This window comes from Leuresthes tenuis, unplaced genomic scaffold (genome assembly GCF_036924035.1).
Source record: "Leuresthes tenuis unplaced genomic scaffold, fLeuTen1.0.hap1 SCAF_5, whole genome shotgun sequence".
Taxonomy (NCBI): Eukaryota; Metazoa; Chordata; class Actinopteri; order Atheriniformes; family Atherinopsidae; genus Leuresthes; species Leuresthes tenuis.
In genome coordinates this window covers 36,964,701-36,981,986 of record NW_027325359.1, presented here as the reverse complement: position 1 = coordinate 36,981,986, position 17,286 = coordinate 36,964,701, and the positions used below count along the sequence as shown (strand labels likewise).

The following is a 17,286-nucleotide window of genomic DNA, read 5'->3' as shown; positions in this document are numbered from 1 at the left end:
AGACTTTGTGAAGGGACTCACCTGTTGAGTGACGCACATTTCCTTATACGGAAAGCCTTGTCGGAATGGCGGGATTGCACCCAATTAAACTTTCATTGTTGGTCTGGACCCAAAAGCTGCGCGCAGATCCACTCTAGTTTCGGTCGCAGCTGGGGGGGCTGTAGCGCTAGCAGCTAGCTGGTTTACGTTAGCTGCTTCAGGCACATTAACAGCTAGTTGGCTAACGTTAGCTGCTTCAGGCTCATTAACAGCTAGTTGGCTAACTTTAGCTGCTTCAGGCACATTAACAGCTAGTTGGCTAACTTTAGCTGCTTCAAGCACATTAAGAGCTAGCTGGCTAAAGTTAGCTGCTTCAGGCACATTAAGAGCTAGCTGGTTTACGTTAGCTGCTTCATGAACATTAACAGCTAGCTGGCTAACGTTAGCTACTTCAGGCTAATTAACAGCTAGTTGGTTTACGTTAGCTGCTTCAGGCACATTAACAGCTAGCTGGCTAACGTTAGCTGCTTCAGACACATTAAGAGCTAGCTGGCTAACGTTAGCTGCTTCAGGCACATTAACAGCTAGTTGGCTAATGTTAGCTACTTCAGGCTAATTAACAGCTAGTTGGTTTACGTTAGCTGCTTCAGGCACATTAACAGCTAGTTGGCTAACTTTAGCTGCTTCAGGCACATTAACAGCTAGCTGTTTTACGTTAGCTGCTTCAGACACATTAACAGCTAGTTGGCTAACGTTAGCTGCTTCAGACACATTAACAGCTAGTTGGCTAATGTTAGCTGCTTCAGGCACATTAACAGCTAGTTGGTTTACGTTAGCTGCTTCAGGCACATTAACAGCTAGCTGGCTAATGTTAGCTGCTTCAGGCACATTAACAGCTAGCTGGCTAATGTTAGCTGCTTCAGGCACATTAACAGCTAGCTGGCTAATGTTAGCTGCTTCAGGCACATTAACAGCTGGCTGGCTAACGTTAGCTGCTTCAAGCACATTAACAGCTGGCTGGTTTACGTTAGCTGCTTCAGACACATTAACAGCTAGTTGGCTAAAGTTAGCTGCTTCAGACACATTAACAGCTAGTTGGCTAACTTTAGCTGCTTCAGGCACATTAACAGCTAGCTGTTTTACGTTAGCTGCTTCAGACACATTAACAGCTAGTTGGCTAACTTTAGCTGCTTCAGGCACATTAACAGCTAGCTGTTTTATGTTAGCTGCTTCAGGCACATTAACAGCTAGTTGGCTAACTTTAGCTGCTTCAGGCACATTAACAGCTAGCTGGTTTACGTTAGCTGCTTCAGGCACATTAACAGCTAGTTGGCTAATGTTAGCTGCTTCAGGCACATTAACAGCTAGTTGGCTAATGTTAGCTACTTCAGGCTAATTAACAGCTAGTTGGTTTACGTTAGCTGCTTCAGGCACATTAACAGCTAGTTGGCTAACTTTAGCTGCTTCAGGCACATTAACAGCTAGCTGTTTTACGTTAGCTGCTTCAGACACATTAACAGCTAGTTGGCTAAAGTTAGCTGCTTCAGGCTCATTAACAGCTAGCTGGCTAACGTTAGCGTGTTGAAATACTCCGGCGATGGAAGGAGTTTGATTCTTCCCGTTGGTTGACTTGATGTGCTTGGACGACCTGGCATGGGACTCTAAAGCCTTCAGCCCACGGTACCACCGGTTTTAACCAGTGACAAAATGCTTGCATTTCTCGCCAAGCGTCGTTAAATTTACATTCCCCCATAAAACATGAAACTAACGTTAAAAACACACTTCTTGTGTTTTGCTTCTGCTTGGCTTGTGTCTGTGTGGTGGCGAACCACACTGAGTTTAATCCAATTCTCTGATGGCGACAGATTTCCTCATGTTCTTAAAATAATTGAACACAGTCAGTGACAAACGACTTTATTTTCAAAGACACAGCGGGGGGGTGTATGGGGGCGGGGCTTGGAATGCAGGGGTCGTCACCTACAGGTGCACCAACACTGAAACAACATGTGAAGACTGTTTAAGTCGGACAGGAAGTGCTCGCTCACACGGCGCAGACAACAGCAGCCAATCAGAATGGAGGGTGAAAGGGGGCGGAGCTTATGCAAAGTTCTTCTTCAGGAAGTTGATGAGGCCATTGGTGGACGCATCGTGGGAGGAGACCTCGGAGCCGTCCTTCAGCTCGGGCTCGATTTTCTTCGCAAGCTGCTTCCCGAGTTCCACCCTGAGGAGGGGGAGGAGCACAAAGGGGGAGGAGCACAAAGGGGGAGGAGCACAAAGGGGGAGGAGGGGGAGGAAGAGGAGGAGTCACAACAATGCAGTGATGTAATAAAGTGACATCACTGGAATATGTTCAGGTGACTTCCTGTGACTGATGAAGAGTTAATGAAGAAGTTCTCAGAACCTCGCTAACAGAACCTCGCTAACAGAACCTCGTTAACAGAACCTCGTTAACAGAACCTCGTTAACAGAACCTCGTTAACAGATCCTCGCTAACAAAACCTCGCTAACAGAACCTCGTTAACAGAACCTCGTTAACAGAGCCTCGCTAACAGAACCTCGCTAACAGAGCCTCGCTAACAGAACCTCGCTAACAGAGCCTCGTTAACAGAACCTCGTTAACAGAACCTCGTTAACAGAACCTCGTTAACAGATCCTCGCTAACAGATCCTCGCTAACAGAGCCTCGTTAACAGAACCTCGCTAACAGAACCTCGTTAACAGAACCTCGTTAACAGAACCTCGTTAACAGAACCTCGTTAACAGAACCTCGTTAACATAACCTCGTTAACAGAGCCTCGTTAACAGAGCCTCGTTAACAGAACCTCGTTAACAGAGCCTCGTTAACAGAACCTCACTAACAGAACCTCGCTAACAGAACCTCACTAACAGAACCTTAAAGCCCGGCTCATGAACTCACCCCCACTGGTCGTAGCTGTTGATGTCCCACATCACTCCCTGCACGAAGATCTTGTGCTCGTACATGGCTGAAAAACAGACGGGTCACATGATCAACACTCCACTGTATCTCTGTCCCACACCGACACATTTCAAGGCTGGAACTGGGTTTATTCTGGATTTATTCTGCCTTCTGGGTTTATTCTTCTTTCTGGGTTTATTCTTCCTTCTGGGTTTATTCCAGCTTCCCATTGTGCCAGTGGTGTCCCATAACCATTGATAACCCATTGCTAATGACTAAAGGTGCAAGGACTGTTGACAAAAATCGATAACATAATTAGTTGCTGATGTATTGAATTGTCGGTTACGTCATCACGTCTTTTTCACGCTGTCGAGCTGAACATCATGTTTCATATGGAGTGAGTCATCTCACTTCCTTCCTATCTCTGCTCAGAGATGCATGCGCCTCACGGTAAATCATAGCGGGAGATGACCCGTACAAACAGGGAAATGGCTGCGGCTGAATTATCTTCCTCTCCTCCTAAAGTGTCCAGCGTCTGGGAACATTTCAGCCAGACACCCAGAATAAATAGATCAGCTGCAAGTTTAGTAAAGCCGAGCTCACGGGAGCACATCTGTCAGACAGGAACATCTGAGGAGGAAGCAGGTTGGAGCTCTGGGAGACTCACCATGGAATTTGGATATTTAGCTTGTTAGCGTAGCCTGCTAGCTAAATAAGTGGAGTTGTCTTGGATTTTAACATTAAAGTGAAACATTAAAACTCTATTATTGAACTTCAGTCCAAAGTTACAACCAGACTGTTTTCTGTTTCACTTTTAGGTATCTATTTGACTGTTGGTGCGTAACAGCCGCTCTCCTCTTAGCATTTTAATGTTAAAAGTTGAGATGAAATATGGCTTTAATGTATCCTTTTTCAGTTTTAAATTGTTCTAATGAATAATTAACCAATTAGTCAATTAATCGTTATAATAATCGATGACTAGTCGACTATCAAAATAGTCGTTAGTTGCAGCCGTACTAATGACTAAAGCGCGTTGCTCTGCAGTTCACCTCCATGCCACTAGGGGGTGTGTGTCTGTGTGTTTGTGTGGTTTCAGCTTATAGCCGAATCCTTGCTCTTTCTTTCGGTCACAGTTAACAACAGTAACCAACGGCAACCGAGGTGGAGCAGCTGTATTTGCAGCTGGAGTTCATCAATATTGAAGAACAAATGCTTAAAATGCAAATGTTGACCGGAAAAAGCAACTGCCGGGAATTTCGTTCTGAGCGGACCAATCACAGCCCTTACGGCCCGCGGCAACTCGAGGCGTCGTCAGGGTTTTTTGGAGGTGCACGTCAGGCTACGGCGGAGGGGTCCAAGCATAAACTACGCTTAAGGCACCTGCCTGATCCCCAACACACCTGATTAGAGTTTTTCTTTTTTCAAGGCCTATCCTATTAAAAAAAGAAGCAGTTTCTAAGTTGGTCATCAGGTTTCAGACAGAACCGTCTGCTGGAACCAGCGGGATCTGGGTCGCTGACCCGGTACCCACCGATCAGAGCTCCAAGCACAAATGGGGTCAGCTTCTTGAAGACGATAGAGTTGCTTGGCTTGTTCCCTTCGAAAACCTTTGAATGAAAGAGTCAAACAGAAGTTGAAATTCAAATGAGAAAACAACAACTGGAAGAAATCTGTTCAACATCTGGCAGGTGGTGTTACTTTGTGTGGCAGCAGCTTCTCCAGAGCGTCTCCTGACATGCCGGCAGCTTCGAGCTCTTTTCGAGCTTCCTCTGAAGTTTTTCCCTTCATGAGAGCTTCAGTCTGAGCCAGAAAGTTGGCCACCAGGATCTGTAACACAGTCAGTATGTCAACATCTGGAGACTCAGTTCAGAATGTCAGACACGTTTTCCTCCTTTGCTGCAAATGAGAAGAGGCCTATCTCTGTGCCTATAGGCCTATCTCTGTGCCCATAAGTCTATCTCTGTGCCTATAGGCCTATCTCTGTGCCCATAGGCCTATCTCTGGGCCTGTAGGCCTATCTCTGGGCCTGTAGGCCTATCTCTGGGCCTGTAGGCCTATCTCTGGGCCTGTAGGCCTATCTCTGTGCCCGTAGGCCTATCTCTGTGCCCATAGGCCTATCTCTGTGCCCATAGGCCTATCTCTGTGCCCATAGGCCTATCTCTGTGCCCATAAGTCTATCTCTGTGCCTATAGGCCTATCTCTGTGCCCATAGGCCTATCTCTGGGCCTGTAGGCCTATCTCTGGGCCTGTAGGCCTATCTCTGGGCCTGTAGGCCTATCTCTGGGCCTGTAGGCCTATCTCTGTGCCCGTAGGCCTATCTCTGTGCCCATAGGCCTATCTCTGTGCCCATAGGCCTATCTCTGTGCCCATAGGCCTATCTCTGTGCCCATAAGTCTATCCCTGTGCCCGTAGGCCTATCTCTGTGCCCATAGGCCTATCTCTGTGCCCATAAGTCTATCTCTGTGCCTATAGGCCTATCTCTGTGCCCATAGGCCTATCTCTGGGCCTGTAGGCCTATCTCTGTGCCCGTAGGCCTATCTCTGTGCCCATAGGCCTATCTCTGTGCCCATAGGCCTATCTCTGTGCCCATAGGCCTATCTCTGTGCCTATAGGCCTATCTCTGTGCCCATAGGCCTATCTCTGTGCCTATAGGCCTATCTCTGTGCCCATAGGCCTATCTCTGGGCCTGTAGGCCTATCTCTGTGCCCGTAGGCCTATCTCTGTGCCCATAGGCCTATCTCTGTGCCCATAGGCCTATCTCTGTGCCTATAGGCCTATCTCTGTGCCCATAGGCCTATCTCTGTGCCTATAGGCCTATCTCTGTGCCCGTAGGCCTATCCCTTGTGCCTATAGGCCTATCCCTTGTGCCTATAGGCCTATCCCTTGTGCCTATAGGCCTATCCCTTGTGCCTATAGGCCTATCTCTGTGCCTATAGGCCTATCCCTTGTGCCTATAGGCCTATCTCTGTGCCTATAGGCCTATCCCTTGTGCCTATAGGCCTATCCCTTGTGCCTATAGGCCTATCCCTTGTGCCTATAGGCCTATCCCTTGTGCCTATAGGCCTATCTCTGTGCCTATAGGCCTATCCCTTGTGCCTATAGGCCTATCCCTTGTGCCTATAGGCCTATCCCTTGTGCCTATAGGCCTATCTCTGTGCCTATAGGCCTATCCCTTGTGCCTATAGGCCTATCCCTTGTGCCTATAGGCCTATACCTTGTGCCTATAGACCTATACCTTGTGCCTATAGGCCTATCTCTGTGCCTATAGGCCTATCTCTGTGCCTATAGACCTATACCTTGTGCCTATAGGCCTATCCCTTGTGCCTATAGGCCTATCCCTTGTGCCTATAGGCCTATACCTTGTGCCTATAGACCTATCCCTTGTGCCTATAGGCCTATCTCTGTGCCTATAGGCCTATCTCTGTGCCTATAGACCTATACCTTGTGCCTATAGGCCTATCTCTGTGCCTATAGGCCTATCTCTGTGCCTATAGACCTATACCTTGTGCCTACAGGCCTATGTGTGCCGAAGAGAAAAAGTGAAAATCGTATTTTTGGACTTGAACCAATGACCTCTGAATAATCCGCACTAGACGGAGGAATTGTTTTTGTGGCACACCTGTGCTTCCAGGAAGCGTTTGAGGCTCACCTTGTGGTGTAGGTTTTCCCTGATTGGATGCTGGGACTGAGCAGGAATGAGGAAGTCAGCAGGAATCATACGAGTGCCTGACGAGTGAAGAAGGAGTCAGTTATCAGATAGGAGATAAAGAACCAGCAGCCTCGCAGGAACCAGACTGGGCAGGTAAAACAGGTGAACTGTCACCTTGGTGGATGAGCTGGTAGAAGGCGTGTTGCCCGTTGGTCCCTGGCTCCCCCCACACGATTGGTCCTGTGTGGTAGTTCACACGGCTGCCATCCTTGGTGATGTACTTCCCGTTAGACTCCATGTCGCCCTGGAGACGAAACACACAGGTACACAGGTGTTACCGTCTAACTGCAGAGACACGCCCTGTTTACGGCGGCCATTTTCTGCCGTTTGTGAGGACAGAAGAAGTGACAGGATGTCACTCTGACCAGGACCGGACTTTTAAAATATGGAGTCGTATGAAACACAGATGCAGGTTTAGCACAGGTGCGGCGCTCAGAGGATGGACAGGTCTCATCCAATCAGAGCTCAATCACCTTGTGAGGAGTCAGCTGATCTCAGAGCATCATAGATGCACACCAACCTGCTGGAAGTATGCGGCGAAGCGGTGCATGTACTGGTCGTAGGGCAGCATGGCGTGCGTCTCTGCCTGGAAGAAGTTGATGTACCAGACACCCAGAATGGCCAGCAGGACGGGGACGTTCTGATCCAATGGGGCGCTGCGGAAATGGTTGTCCTGGAGACGAGACAGAGGAGGCGGATTTGGTTTCATGTTTGTAAGGAAACGTGTGTTTTTCACTCCTGTCATCAGATTTCTGTTGGCGTTTGTATCTGTACAAGACAGCCAATCAGGAACCAAACAGGCAGCCAATCAGCAAGCAGACAGACAGCTAATCAGCAACCAGACAGACAGCCAATCAGCAAGCAGACAGACAGCCAATCAGCAACCAGACAGGCAGCCAATCAGCAACCAGACGGGCAGCCAATCAGCAACCAGACGGGCAGCCAATCAGCAGACAGACAGCAGCTAAATCTACATAAACATTTATTGTTCTAAATAAACCTTCTTTAAAATATGGTCTGACATCAATGAACTGATTTCTGTTAATAAATGGCGCCATGAGGACCTGCCGAGTCCAGATGGACCCGGTAATCTTAGCCCCTGGAACCTCTCTGACCCAACTCCTCCGTCACATATCGAACCCTGAACCTCACCGTCACTCCTCAGTTTTTACAGAACATGACTGAATGAGTTCGCTCCGATTTCAAAATGTTTCTTCATCCGTTAAACCAACAACGCCACAGACGGTTCCCATCATGTTGGGAAAGTTCCTTCTCTGAAGAGGAAACAAAAAGAGTTTCCGAGGACACGAAAAACAGGAAGTTCCTCCGATAATTATGTGAAAATGTAGAAAAGTAGCATCTTCTAATGGTTGAGGTGAGGTTTGACCGTTTAAAGGACCACAAACTCTGAGAAGTGTCACAGTAGCTCCCAAAAAGGGTCATTTGAGGGTGAAACTGTCTCTGTGGAACTTATTTAGTTCCTGCTGGGTCCATTAAGGGTCTCAGAAGCTGCATTCCCACTGTAGGAACCTTTTGTAGTTCCTAGAACCTTTTCAGGACTAGGGACGTTTTTTTCCTCCATTCGGACAGACAGGAACCAGGGACCACGGCCCTCAGGATCTAGGGACCACGGCCCTCAGGAACCAGGGACCACGGCCCTCAGGAACCAGGGACCGCGGCCCTCAGGAACCAGGGACCGCGGCCCTCAGGATCTAGGGACCGCGGCCCTCAGGATCTAGGGACCGCGGCCCTCAGGAACCAGGGACCACGGCCCTCAGGAACCAGGGACCACGGCCCTCAGGAACCAGGGACCGCGGCCCTCAGGAACCAGGGACCGCGGCCCTCAGGATCTAGGGACCGCGGCCCTCAGGATCTAGGGACCGCGGCCCTCAGGATCTAGGGATCGCGGCCCTCAGGAACCAGGGACCACGGCCCTCAGGAACCAGGGACCACGGCCCTCAGGAACCAGGGACCACGGCCCTCAGGAACCAGGGACCACGGCCCTCAGGAACCAGGGACCACGGCCCTCAGGAACCAGGGACCACGGCCCTCAGGAACCAGGGACTACGGCCCTCAGGATCTAGGGACCACGGCCCTCAGTTCCTGGAACCATTTCAGCTCCTTCAGGGTCTTTTCTGGGCTCCACAGGAACATGACGGAGGTGAACCAAAGGTTTCAGGTTCCAGAGGAAAGTTCCTCCCGTTAAAATGCAGCTTCTAAAACATGGTGCATTCACAGCTTTAACCATATTAAATATTATAGGTTAAACGGAGACTTTTTATTAAGTCTGATGATATGAGGGCAGAAGTAATGAGAATCATCACAATCGAATAATCAGAGTTTCTTCCTGTTCTCTGTGAGCAGAACTCTGCTTCTTCCCATCAGAACCAAGCTGCTGATCCAGATAAACTCAGAGAATAAAAAGCTTCTGACAGAATGAAGCAGCTCTGCTTTCTCTGCCTGTTTGAATCAGTCAAAGCTGCTACAGATGCTTCAGTAACTCTGCAGCTGGACTAAATCCAAACTGTTTCCACCCAACAGATGATGGACCCAGCTCTCTGGTTCTGTCTCCAGCTCTGCTCCTGGACATCTGTCCTCAGGTCGTTTTAAATCATTTCGGTTTAATCGTAGGAGGTCAAACTATGCAGCCCCAGAGCTTCTGTAATATGTGTCTGTTCTGGGGTGAAAAAAAGAGTTAGAAACATTCTCCTACCATCCAGTGAGCTCCTGCAAGCAGCTGCTCGAAGTTCTCGAAGCCTGAAACACAAACAGACAGAAGTTCTCTTCAGTTTCATGAAGAAAGAACCTGAAACGAGTTAAAAACTGACACCAAAGCCAGAGGAATTCCAGCTGAGAGCAGCGATAAAGGCCTGGGAGCAGAGATCAAGCGTGTGGGAACAGCTGAGCAACGGCAGCTTCCCGTTTCCATGGTAAAGGACACGGTGTTGCCATGGCGATGACACCTTTGACTACTTCCTGTTTCGTGGTGAAACATCAACACTTTTGGGGATAATTCTGAACTTTAATCAGCTGGAATCATGTTTATCATAAAGTTATAAACGTTGAAGAGTAAAACCTTATGACTCAGAACTTTGCTTCAAACGGATCAATACCCGATCGGGGAGACGGTGACTCACCTACATGCAGGGCGATGGACAGACCGATGGCCGACCACAGCGAGTAACGACCTCCGACCCACTGAGGATGACATCACACAGTCAGGCCACCAATCAGAGCACAGGCAGCTGCTAGTTTACAGCTCAGTCACAGGAAGCAGATCAATAAACTTTATGATTGATAAATTTAATGTGAAACGTGGTTTAAAACGCCACCAAACACGGGTCAGAACTCTGACTTACGTCCCAGAACTCGAACATGTTCGCCGTGTCAATACCGAAGTCCTTCACTTTGGCCTGAGGAAGAGGAGACAAGCAGATCAATAACCTGATAACTCCTGATCAGAGTCAATAATGTCCAGTGGGCCCAGTTCCCTGGACCCAGAGCTTATATTTTGCATAAGTGTAACACAACCCTGGTATTTATTTAGTTCCTCTTTGTCTGATTTTCATTTCTAAAGTACGTCACTCCTTAAGTTGGCTCCGCCTCCTATACTAAACCCCGCCCCCTCCACTAAGCCCCGCCCCCTCACATCCACCCTGCTGGACGGATGAAGCCAGCTTCTGGTGGAAATGTTCTGCTGTCAGCTGCACTGAGGAGCCTGCATCTTCCATCCAGCAGCAGCCTCAGAGGATATCAGAGCCCAGTGGATAAACTATATCTGAGGCTAATGTTCCAGCAGAGTTAGCTAAAGACTGTGAATGTGCAGCAGACACTTTTCATCCCACTGTTTTAACAACTTGGTCCAGTTCAACGCTGGACTGAAGGAACTGAGCCACAAAGAGGATCAGTTCCAACTCTCAGAGCCTGAACTTCAGAGCAGGGAAATGGAAGCATCTGAGAAATAACTCCTCATGGTTTATTTACTGATTTATTTCTTCCTTTAGCAGCAGCTAACGCTAACAGCTAAGCTAATTAAATAACTCCTCATGGTTTATTTACTGATTTATTTCTTCCTTTAGCAGCAGCTAACGCTAACAGCTAAGCTAATTAAATAACTCCTCATGGTTTATTTACTGATTTATTTCTTCCTTTAGCAGCAGCTAACGCTAACAGCTTAGCTAATGAACGTACACCAACTTCTAAGGAGCTCCTGCTGTTCCTTTCTGAAAGATGAACATTATTGTTCCCACATTACTTTGCTAACTGAAGCTAACGCTAACAGCTTAGCTAATGAAGATGACGTACACCAACTTCTAAGAAGTTACTGCTGTTCCTTTCTGAAAGATGAACATTATTGTTCCCACATTACTTTGTTAGCTGAAGCTAACGCTAACAGCTTAGCTAATGAAGATGACGTACACCAACTTCTAAGGAGTTATTGCTGTTCCTTTCATGACAGCTAACATACGTTAACATGATTGAGTCCTTTGAATAAAAGGTGTAAACGGGTCAGAGAGTAACAGCGAGGTAACTTACTGCGTTGGTGGACAGCGCCACAAAGTGTTTGGCGACAGCAGATTTCTGCGGAGGAGAAGAAAAGGCGTTAGTTTCACCTCAGACGTGCGCTTCAGCCCAAACCGTCAGACACTCACGTCTCCGGCCGTCTTCAGGAACCAGTCTCTGGCCGACTCCGCGTTGGTGATGGTCTCCTGGGTCGTGAAGGTCTGAAACGGGTCCGACAGAACAAAGTCAGCTCAGAGGTCTGAAAGCAAGAAAAACCGCGCATGTGAGAGCGCACGTGCAGACCTTGGAGGCGATGATGAAGAGCGTGGTCTCTGGGTTGAGCTGAGCCAGGGTCTTGGCCAGGTGAGTCCCGTCAATGTTGGAGACGAACCAGACGTTCGGGCCTCCGGCCGAATACGGCTTCAGGGCCTCGGTCACCATCAGAGGTCCCTGAACGCACCACGACATCACACAGCGTCACATGACAGCGTCACATGGCAGAGTCACATGGCAGCGTCACATGGCAGCGTCACATGACAGCGTCACATGACAGAGTCACATGGCAGCGTCACATGGCAGCGTCACATGACAGAGTCACATGGCAGAGTCACATGGCAGCGTCACATGGCAGCGTCACATGGCAGCGTCACATGACAGAGTCACATGGCAGCGTCACATGACAGAGTCACATGGCAGCGTCACATGACAGAGTCACATGGCAGAGTCACATGGCAGCGTCACATGACAGAGTCACATGGCAGCGTCACATGGCAGCGTCACATGACAGAGTCACATGGCAGAGTCACATGGCAGCGTCACATGGCAGCGTCACATGACAGAGTCACATGGCAGCGTCACATGGCAGCGTCACATGGCAGCGTCACATGACAGAGTCACATGGCAGCGTCACATGACAGAGTCACATGGCAGCGTCACATGGCAGCGTCACATGGCAGCGTCACATGGCAGCGTCACATGGCAGCGTCACATGGCAGCGTCACATGACAGAGTCACATGGCAGCGTCACATGACAGAGTCACATGGCAGCGTCACATGACAGAGTCACATGGCAGCGTCACATGACAGAGTCACATGGCAGAGTCACATGGCAGCGTCACATGGCTCTTCCTGTGTCTGTGACCACTGCTAGAAAACGGCGTTTTCCTGCATCATGCTGGAAGGTAAATGTGTGTGCATGTGAGCGTGTGCATGTGAGCGTGTGCATGTGAGCGTGCACGCTCCCTCACCAGGTCAGAGCCTCCAATGCCCACGTTCACCACGTCCGTGATGCTCTTCCCGCTGAAGCCTTTCCACTCGCCACCGCGGACTTTCTGTAAACACCACACACATCAGGGCGAGTGACACACACACACAGATACGTGCACACACACGTGCACGTGCACACACACACCTGGCAGAAGGCCTTCATCTTGTCCAGCACCCGGTTGACCTCCGGCATCACGTCTTTGCCATCGACGAGGATCGGCGTGTTGGAGCGGTTCCGCAGAGCGACGTGCAGCACGGCGCGACCCTGCACACACACACATGCACGTTTACAGCAGGCCGGCCGGGACCGGTTCTACAGTCTTCCTGTGACATGCAGAGCTCTTATTGGCTGAGCTGCGACCCCCCCCAGAACCTCCAGAACCTTCAGACTGTGGAACGTTTTCTGTCTTTTCTGAACTCTGCAGCTTGGGAATCGTATCTCAGCTCTTTGGGTCAGACGTGTTTGTTCTGGACAGATAAAGCTCAGGTGTGTGGAAACGTTCTGGGTCACGCCGATAAGGTGAGATAAGTCTGTGATGTCACAGCCGTGGCTCAGGTGAGCTCAGGTGAGCTCAGGTGAACGGTTCCCTACCTCGGTGAAGTTGATCTTCTCTCCGGAGAACATCTCGTCTCGGGCCTCCTCCACCCGCCTCGACTTGGCCTGAACACAGAGTCACATGACCAGACTTTAACAAACACGCCGAGGTGCACGGATGATGTCATCTTCTGGGACTCGTTCTGTTTGACGGACTCGGTTCAGAAGGTTCGGTTCCATGGAAACAAACATGAAGTAAATACATCCAAACACTAAATAAATTCAGAATAAACAGCTTAAAGGAGCTAAAACATCAGTTTCTGACTGCAGCTGCCAGCAGGACCTGAAGCCTTACAACACAGAGCTGAAACCGGATCCTGCGGCGCCGTGATGAGGAAGTGGCTGAGTTCAGGCGTGTGTCGACACGGCGTTCAGCACAAAGGCGCAGGTGTCGCAACCTTCCTGTTTCACAGGTGTTTACCCAGCTCCAGGTCCAGATAAGGCACGCCAGAACGTGCCTGAGCCGCCGCCGCCGCCCTGCTGCAGGAAGCGCTTCACATTTCAAAATGACACGCTCACCATGGCGAGCAGCATGGCCATCACGTCCTGGTTGATGAGGTTCTTGGAGAAGTCCACCAGGATTTCTCCGTCGTCCGTCTGCAGAGTCGTGCTGCCGACAAAATAATGAAAATAACTTTATTTACAGCAACGACACGATACCAGACAACAGAAAACATTCAGGAGCCTCATCAATATCAGCCGTCTGATTGGTGCATTCATCAATAAGCCGATCAGCTGTCTGATTGGTGCATTCATCAATAAGCTGATCAGCTGTCTGATTGGTGCATTCATCAATAAGCTGATCAGCTGTCTGATTGGTGCTTATTGATGATGAGACAGCTGATCAGCAGATTGATGAATGCACCAATCAGACAGCTGATCAGCTTATTGATGAATGTATTGATGAATGCACCAATCAGACGGCTGATCAGCTTATTGATGAATGCACCAATCAGACAGCTGATCAGCTTATTGATGAATGCACCAATCAGACAGCTGATCAGCTTATTGATGAATGTATTGATGAATGCACCAATCAGACAGCTGATCAGCTTATTGATGAATGCACCAATCAGACAGCTGATCAGCTTATTGATGAATGCACCAATCAGACAGCTGATCAGCTTATTGATGAATGCACCAATCAGACAGCTGATCAGCTTATTGATGAATGCACCAATCAGACGGCTGATCAGCTTATTGATGAATGCACCAATCAGACAGCTGATCAGCTTATTGATGAATGTATTGATGAATGCACCAATCAGACGGCTGATCAGCTTATTGATGAATGCACCAATCAGACAGCTGATCAGCTTATTGATGAATGTATTGATGAATGCACCAATCAGACAGCTGATCAGCTTATTGATGAATGCACCAATCAGACAGCTGATCAGCTTATTGATGAATGTATTGATGAATGCACCAATCAGACAGCTGATCAGCTTATTGATGAATGCACCAATCAGACAGCTGATCAGCTTATTGATGAATGCACCAATCAGACAGCTGATTCTGTTGGAGTTAAAAAGGTTTTTAAATAGCCAAAAATAACCTGATGATGGTTTAAAAACTGATCAAATCAAACCAAGTGATCAGTATCTCGGGGTCTTGTTTTTTAGGATGCCTCCTGGAGGCCTCCCTGGGGAGGTGTTCTGGTCCCACTGGGAGGAGACCCGGGGAAGACCCAGGACACGCTGGAGAGACTATGGCCTGGGAACACCTCGGGGTCCCCCTGATAGAGCTGGAGGAACAGGGACAGGGAGGCCTGGGTCTCTCTGTTAAAGCTGCTGCCCCCAGAGAAGCAGATGGTGGAGGATTCAGCAGCTTGTTCTGCTGCCTCTGACCTCCTCTGTGGGAGGTCCTGGTCCAGCTGAGTTCAGCTGAGTCCAGCTGAGTTCAGACGCTGTTTTTCAGCTGCTTTATCGGTGATTCTGTGGTTCTAAAATCAGGATTTTATCAGAGCAGAGCGACAGGCTGAAAGGGTTTAACAGGAAGTCTGATTTTAGACCCAGTTTCTGACCAAAGAACCAGGAAAACATGAGACTGAGAGCAGCTTTACGGGGAGTTCAGCTGGATCAATGAACTGTTTTAGCTGAAACTTTGGAGCCTGAACAGAGCAGCTGAGTGTTTCCATGCAGGAGGATTCAAACCCAGCTGATCACCTGCAGTTCTGCTCCGGTTCCAGTCTGAGGACGGGTTTAAAGGCCCGGTTCCAGTCTGAGGACGGGTTTAAAGGCCCGGTTCCAGTCTGAGGATGGGTTTAAAGGTCCGGTTTCAGTCTGAGGACGGGTTTAAAGGTCCGGTTCCAGTCTGAGGACGGGTTTAAAGGTCCGGTTCCAGTCTGAGGACGGGTTTAAAGGTCCGGTTCCAGTCTGAGGACGGGTTTAAAGGTCCGGTTCCAGTCTGAGGACGGGTTTAAAGGCCCGGTTCCAGTCTGAGGACGGGTTTAAAGGTCCGGTTTCAGTCTGACGGACGGGTTTAAAGGTCCGGTTTCAGTCTGAGGACGGGTTTAAAGGTCCGGTTTCAGTCTGAGGACGGGTTTAAAGGTCCGGTTCCAGTCTGAGGACGGGTTTAAAGGTCCGGTTCCAGTCTGAGGACGGGTTTAAAGGTCCGGTTCCAGTCTGAGGACGGGTTTAAAGGTCCGGTTCCAGTCTGAGGACGGGTTTAAAGGTCCGGTTCCAGTCTGAGGACGGGTTTAAAGGCCCGGTTCCAGTCTGAGGACGGGTTTAAAGGTCCGGTTCCTCATATAAACATGAGATTAATGCAGCTGATGGCAGCCGGTTTTATATGAAGATCTACTCTACTAATCTATTGATTAGTTATTGATCTGAATCATTCTGTCAGTTTAAATCAATAAGAACAGCAGAGAAAACCTTCACTCTAAGGTTCTGATGCAGATTCGGTTCCGAACCGGCAGAGCCCGATGAACGGACCTCATGTGACTGTAACCCAACATGCGCGCGGCCTCTCAGCATCATCCTCTGATGACCCAACACGCGCAGCTTCTCCGGGTGTGCAGCTGCGCACGTAGCCTCCGTGACGGGGACACGCCCCACGGGCACCCCCGAGCGTGTCCACGGCCCAGTCTCTGCGTGTAACACGTGTGCGTGTGGGGGTTCATTATCGGACAGGGCTGCGTCCCACAGGTCGTCAGCACCGCTGAAAAGTTAGCTTTCTACTGATCTACATCGATTAGTGAGTCGTTGTGACGTCAGATCAGGTACAATAGGAACTGCTGTGACGTCACATACATCCGTATCAATAACACACCTGTTGACGCGTCAGAAGTTTAATGCAAAGGTGGAAACACTGTCCGATAATGGAAGCCGGTGACATTAGCACTCAGGCTAACGGTAGCCTGCGTGTTTTAGCGTCAGTGGCGGCGGGCCTGCAGCCCAGTCCGACCCCCCCGTGACGGGGAAGAGGCTTCCGCGCACAGGTGAACACCGGGAGGGGGGGCACGACAGGTGACACGCGCCTGTGTGCGTGAGAAGATGTGGAGCAGAAATGACCTTGTGACAGACAGAGAGGAAAAGGAGGAGGAGGATCGATAACCGGAACTAACGGGATCAATAATAGCAGCAACGTGCTAACGGACCGCCGGGTTCGGGTTCCGGATCAGTGCCATGTTCTGGAGGTCACGTACGCCCGGAGAGTCGATGCCAGAACCGGACCTCCGGCCGTCTCACGCCCACTTCTTCCTCCTCCATCTCCTCGGCACCTGGCGCGTGCACATACCTGAACTTGCTGAAGCGCTCCTTGTCGCTGTCGAACATGTTCCTCATGTTCAGACTGCCCCCGTTGGCCCGGTACCACTGCTCCAGCTTCTTGAAGGTCGGGTCTGCGGTCAGAGCCATGGTGTCTGCGGTGATGACGGTGCTCGGTGCTGGAGAAACTGCCTGCTGCCTCCCGTTCGGATCTGCTTCCTGCGGCCGGTGGTCGACTGTGAGGCTCGGGAACAGCCCCAAGCTGTTGAGTAGAGCGGGCCGCACCAATCACAGCGCAGATACAGCCGCTTATCCCCGCCCACTGCCAGGACTGGGCTGTGATTGGCTGTTTTACAGCGTGTCCAATCACAGCTGAGCTTCCCAGGCAGCATGATTAAATGCGAGTATGGAGAATGGTTTGTGCCAAAATAAAGGGTTTTTATTGTCAATAACACATAGTCTTTGCTGTAAGCCTTTTCCATTTATTGCCCTGAACTTTTCCAGAAAAAAAAACCGTCAAAGAACAAAAAAAAAATAAATAAAAGACAAGAACTTTTGCCTGATTTGATGCAGTTCTGTGTATACGGAGATAATTAAACAGTTAT

General features: G+C 49.5%; 1 protein-coding gene across 1 annotated transcript; it reads right to left on the bottom strand.

Annotated features, from left to right (window-relative positions):
* Positions 1-1,896: 1,896 nt before the first annotated feature.
* Positions 1,897-16,917, bottom strand: gpia (glucose-6-phosphate isomerase a). The gene is made up of 18 exons (XM_072386790.1): positions 16,713-16,917; positions 13,488-13,578; positions 12,966-13,034; positions 12,519-12,638; positions 12,355-12,438; positions 11,411-11,557; positions 11,257-11,328; positions 11,141-11,185; positions 9,964-10,017; positions 9,742-9,802; positions 9,318-9,361; positions 7,125-7,277; positions 6,719-6,848; positions 6,545-6,621; positions 4,594-4,722; positions 4,427-4,502; positions 2,896-2,962; positions 1,897-2,200 (listed from the first exon to the last, which is right to left on the bottom strand). The coding sequence occupies exons 1-18, from the start codon at positions 16,829-16,831 to the stop codon at positions 2,077-2,079; spliced, it is 1,662 nt and encodes a 553-aa protein (XP_072242891.1). The 5' UTR covers positions 16,832-16,917; the 3' UTR covers positions 1,897-2,076.
* Positions 16,918-17,286: the final 369 nt, after the last annotated feature.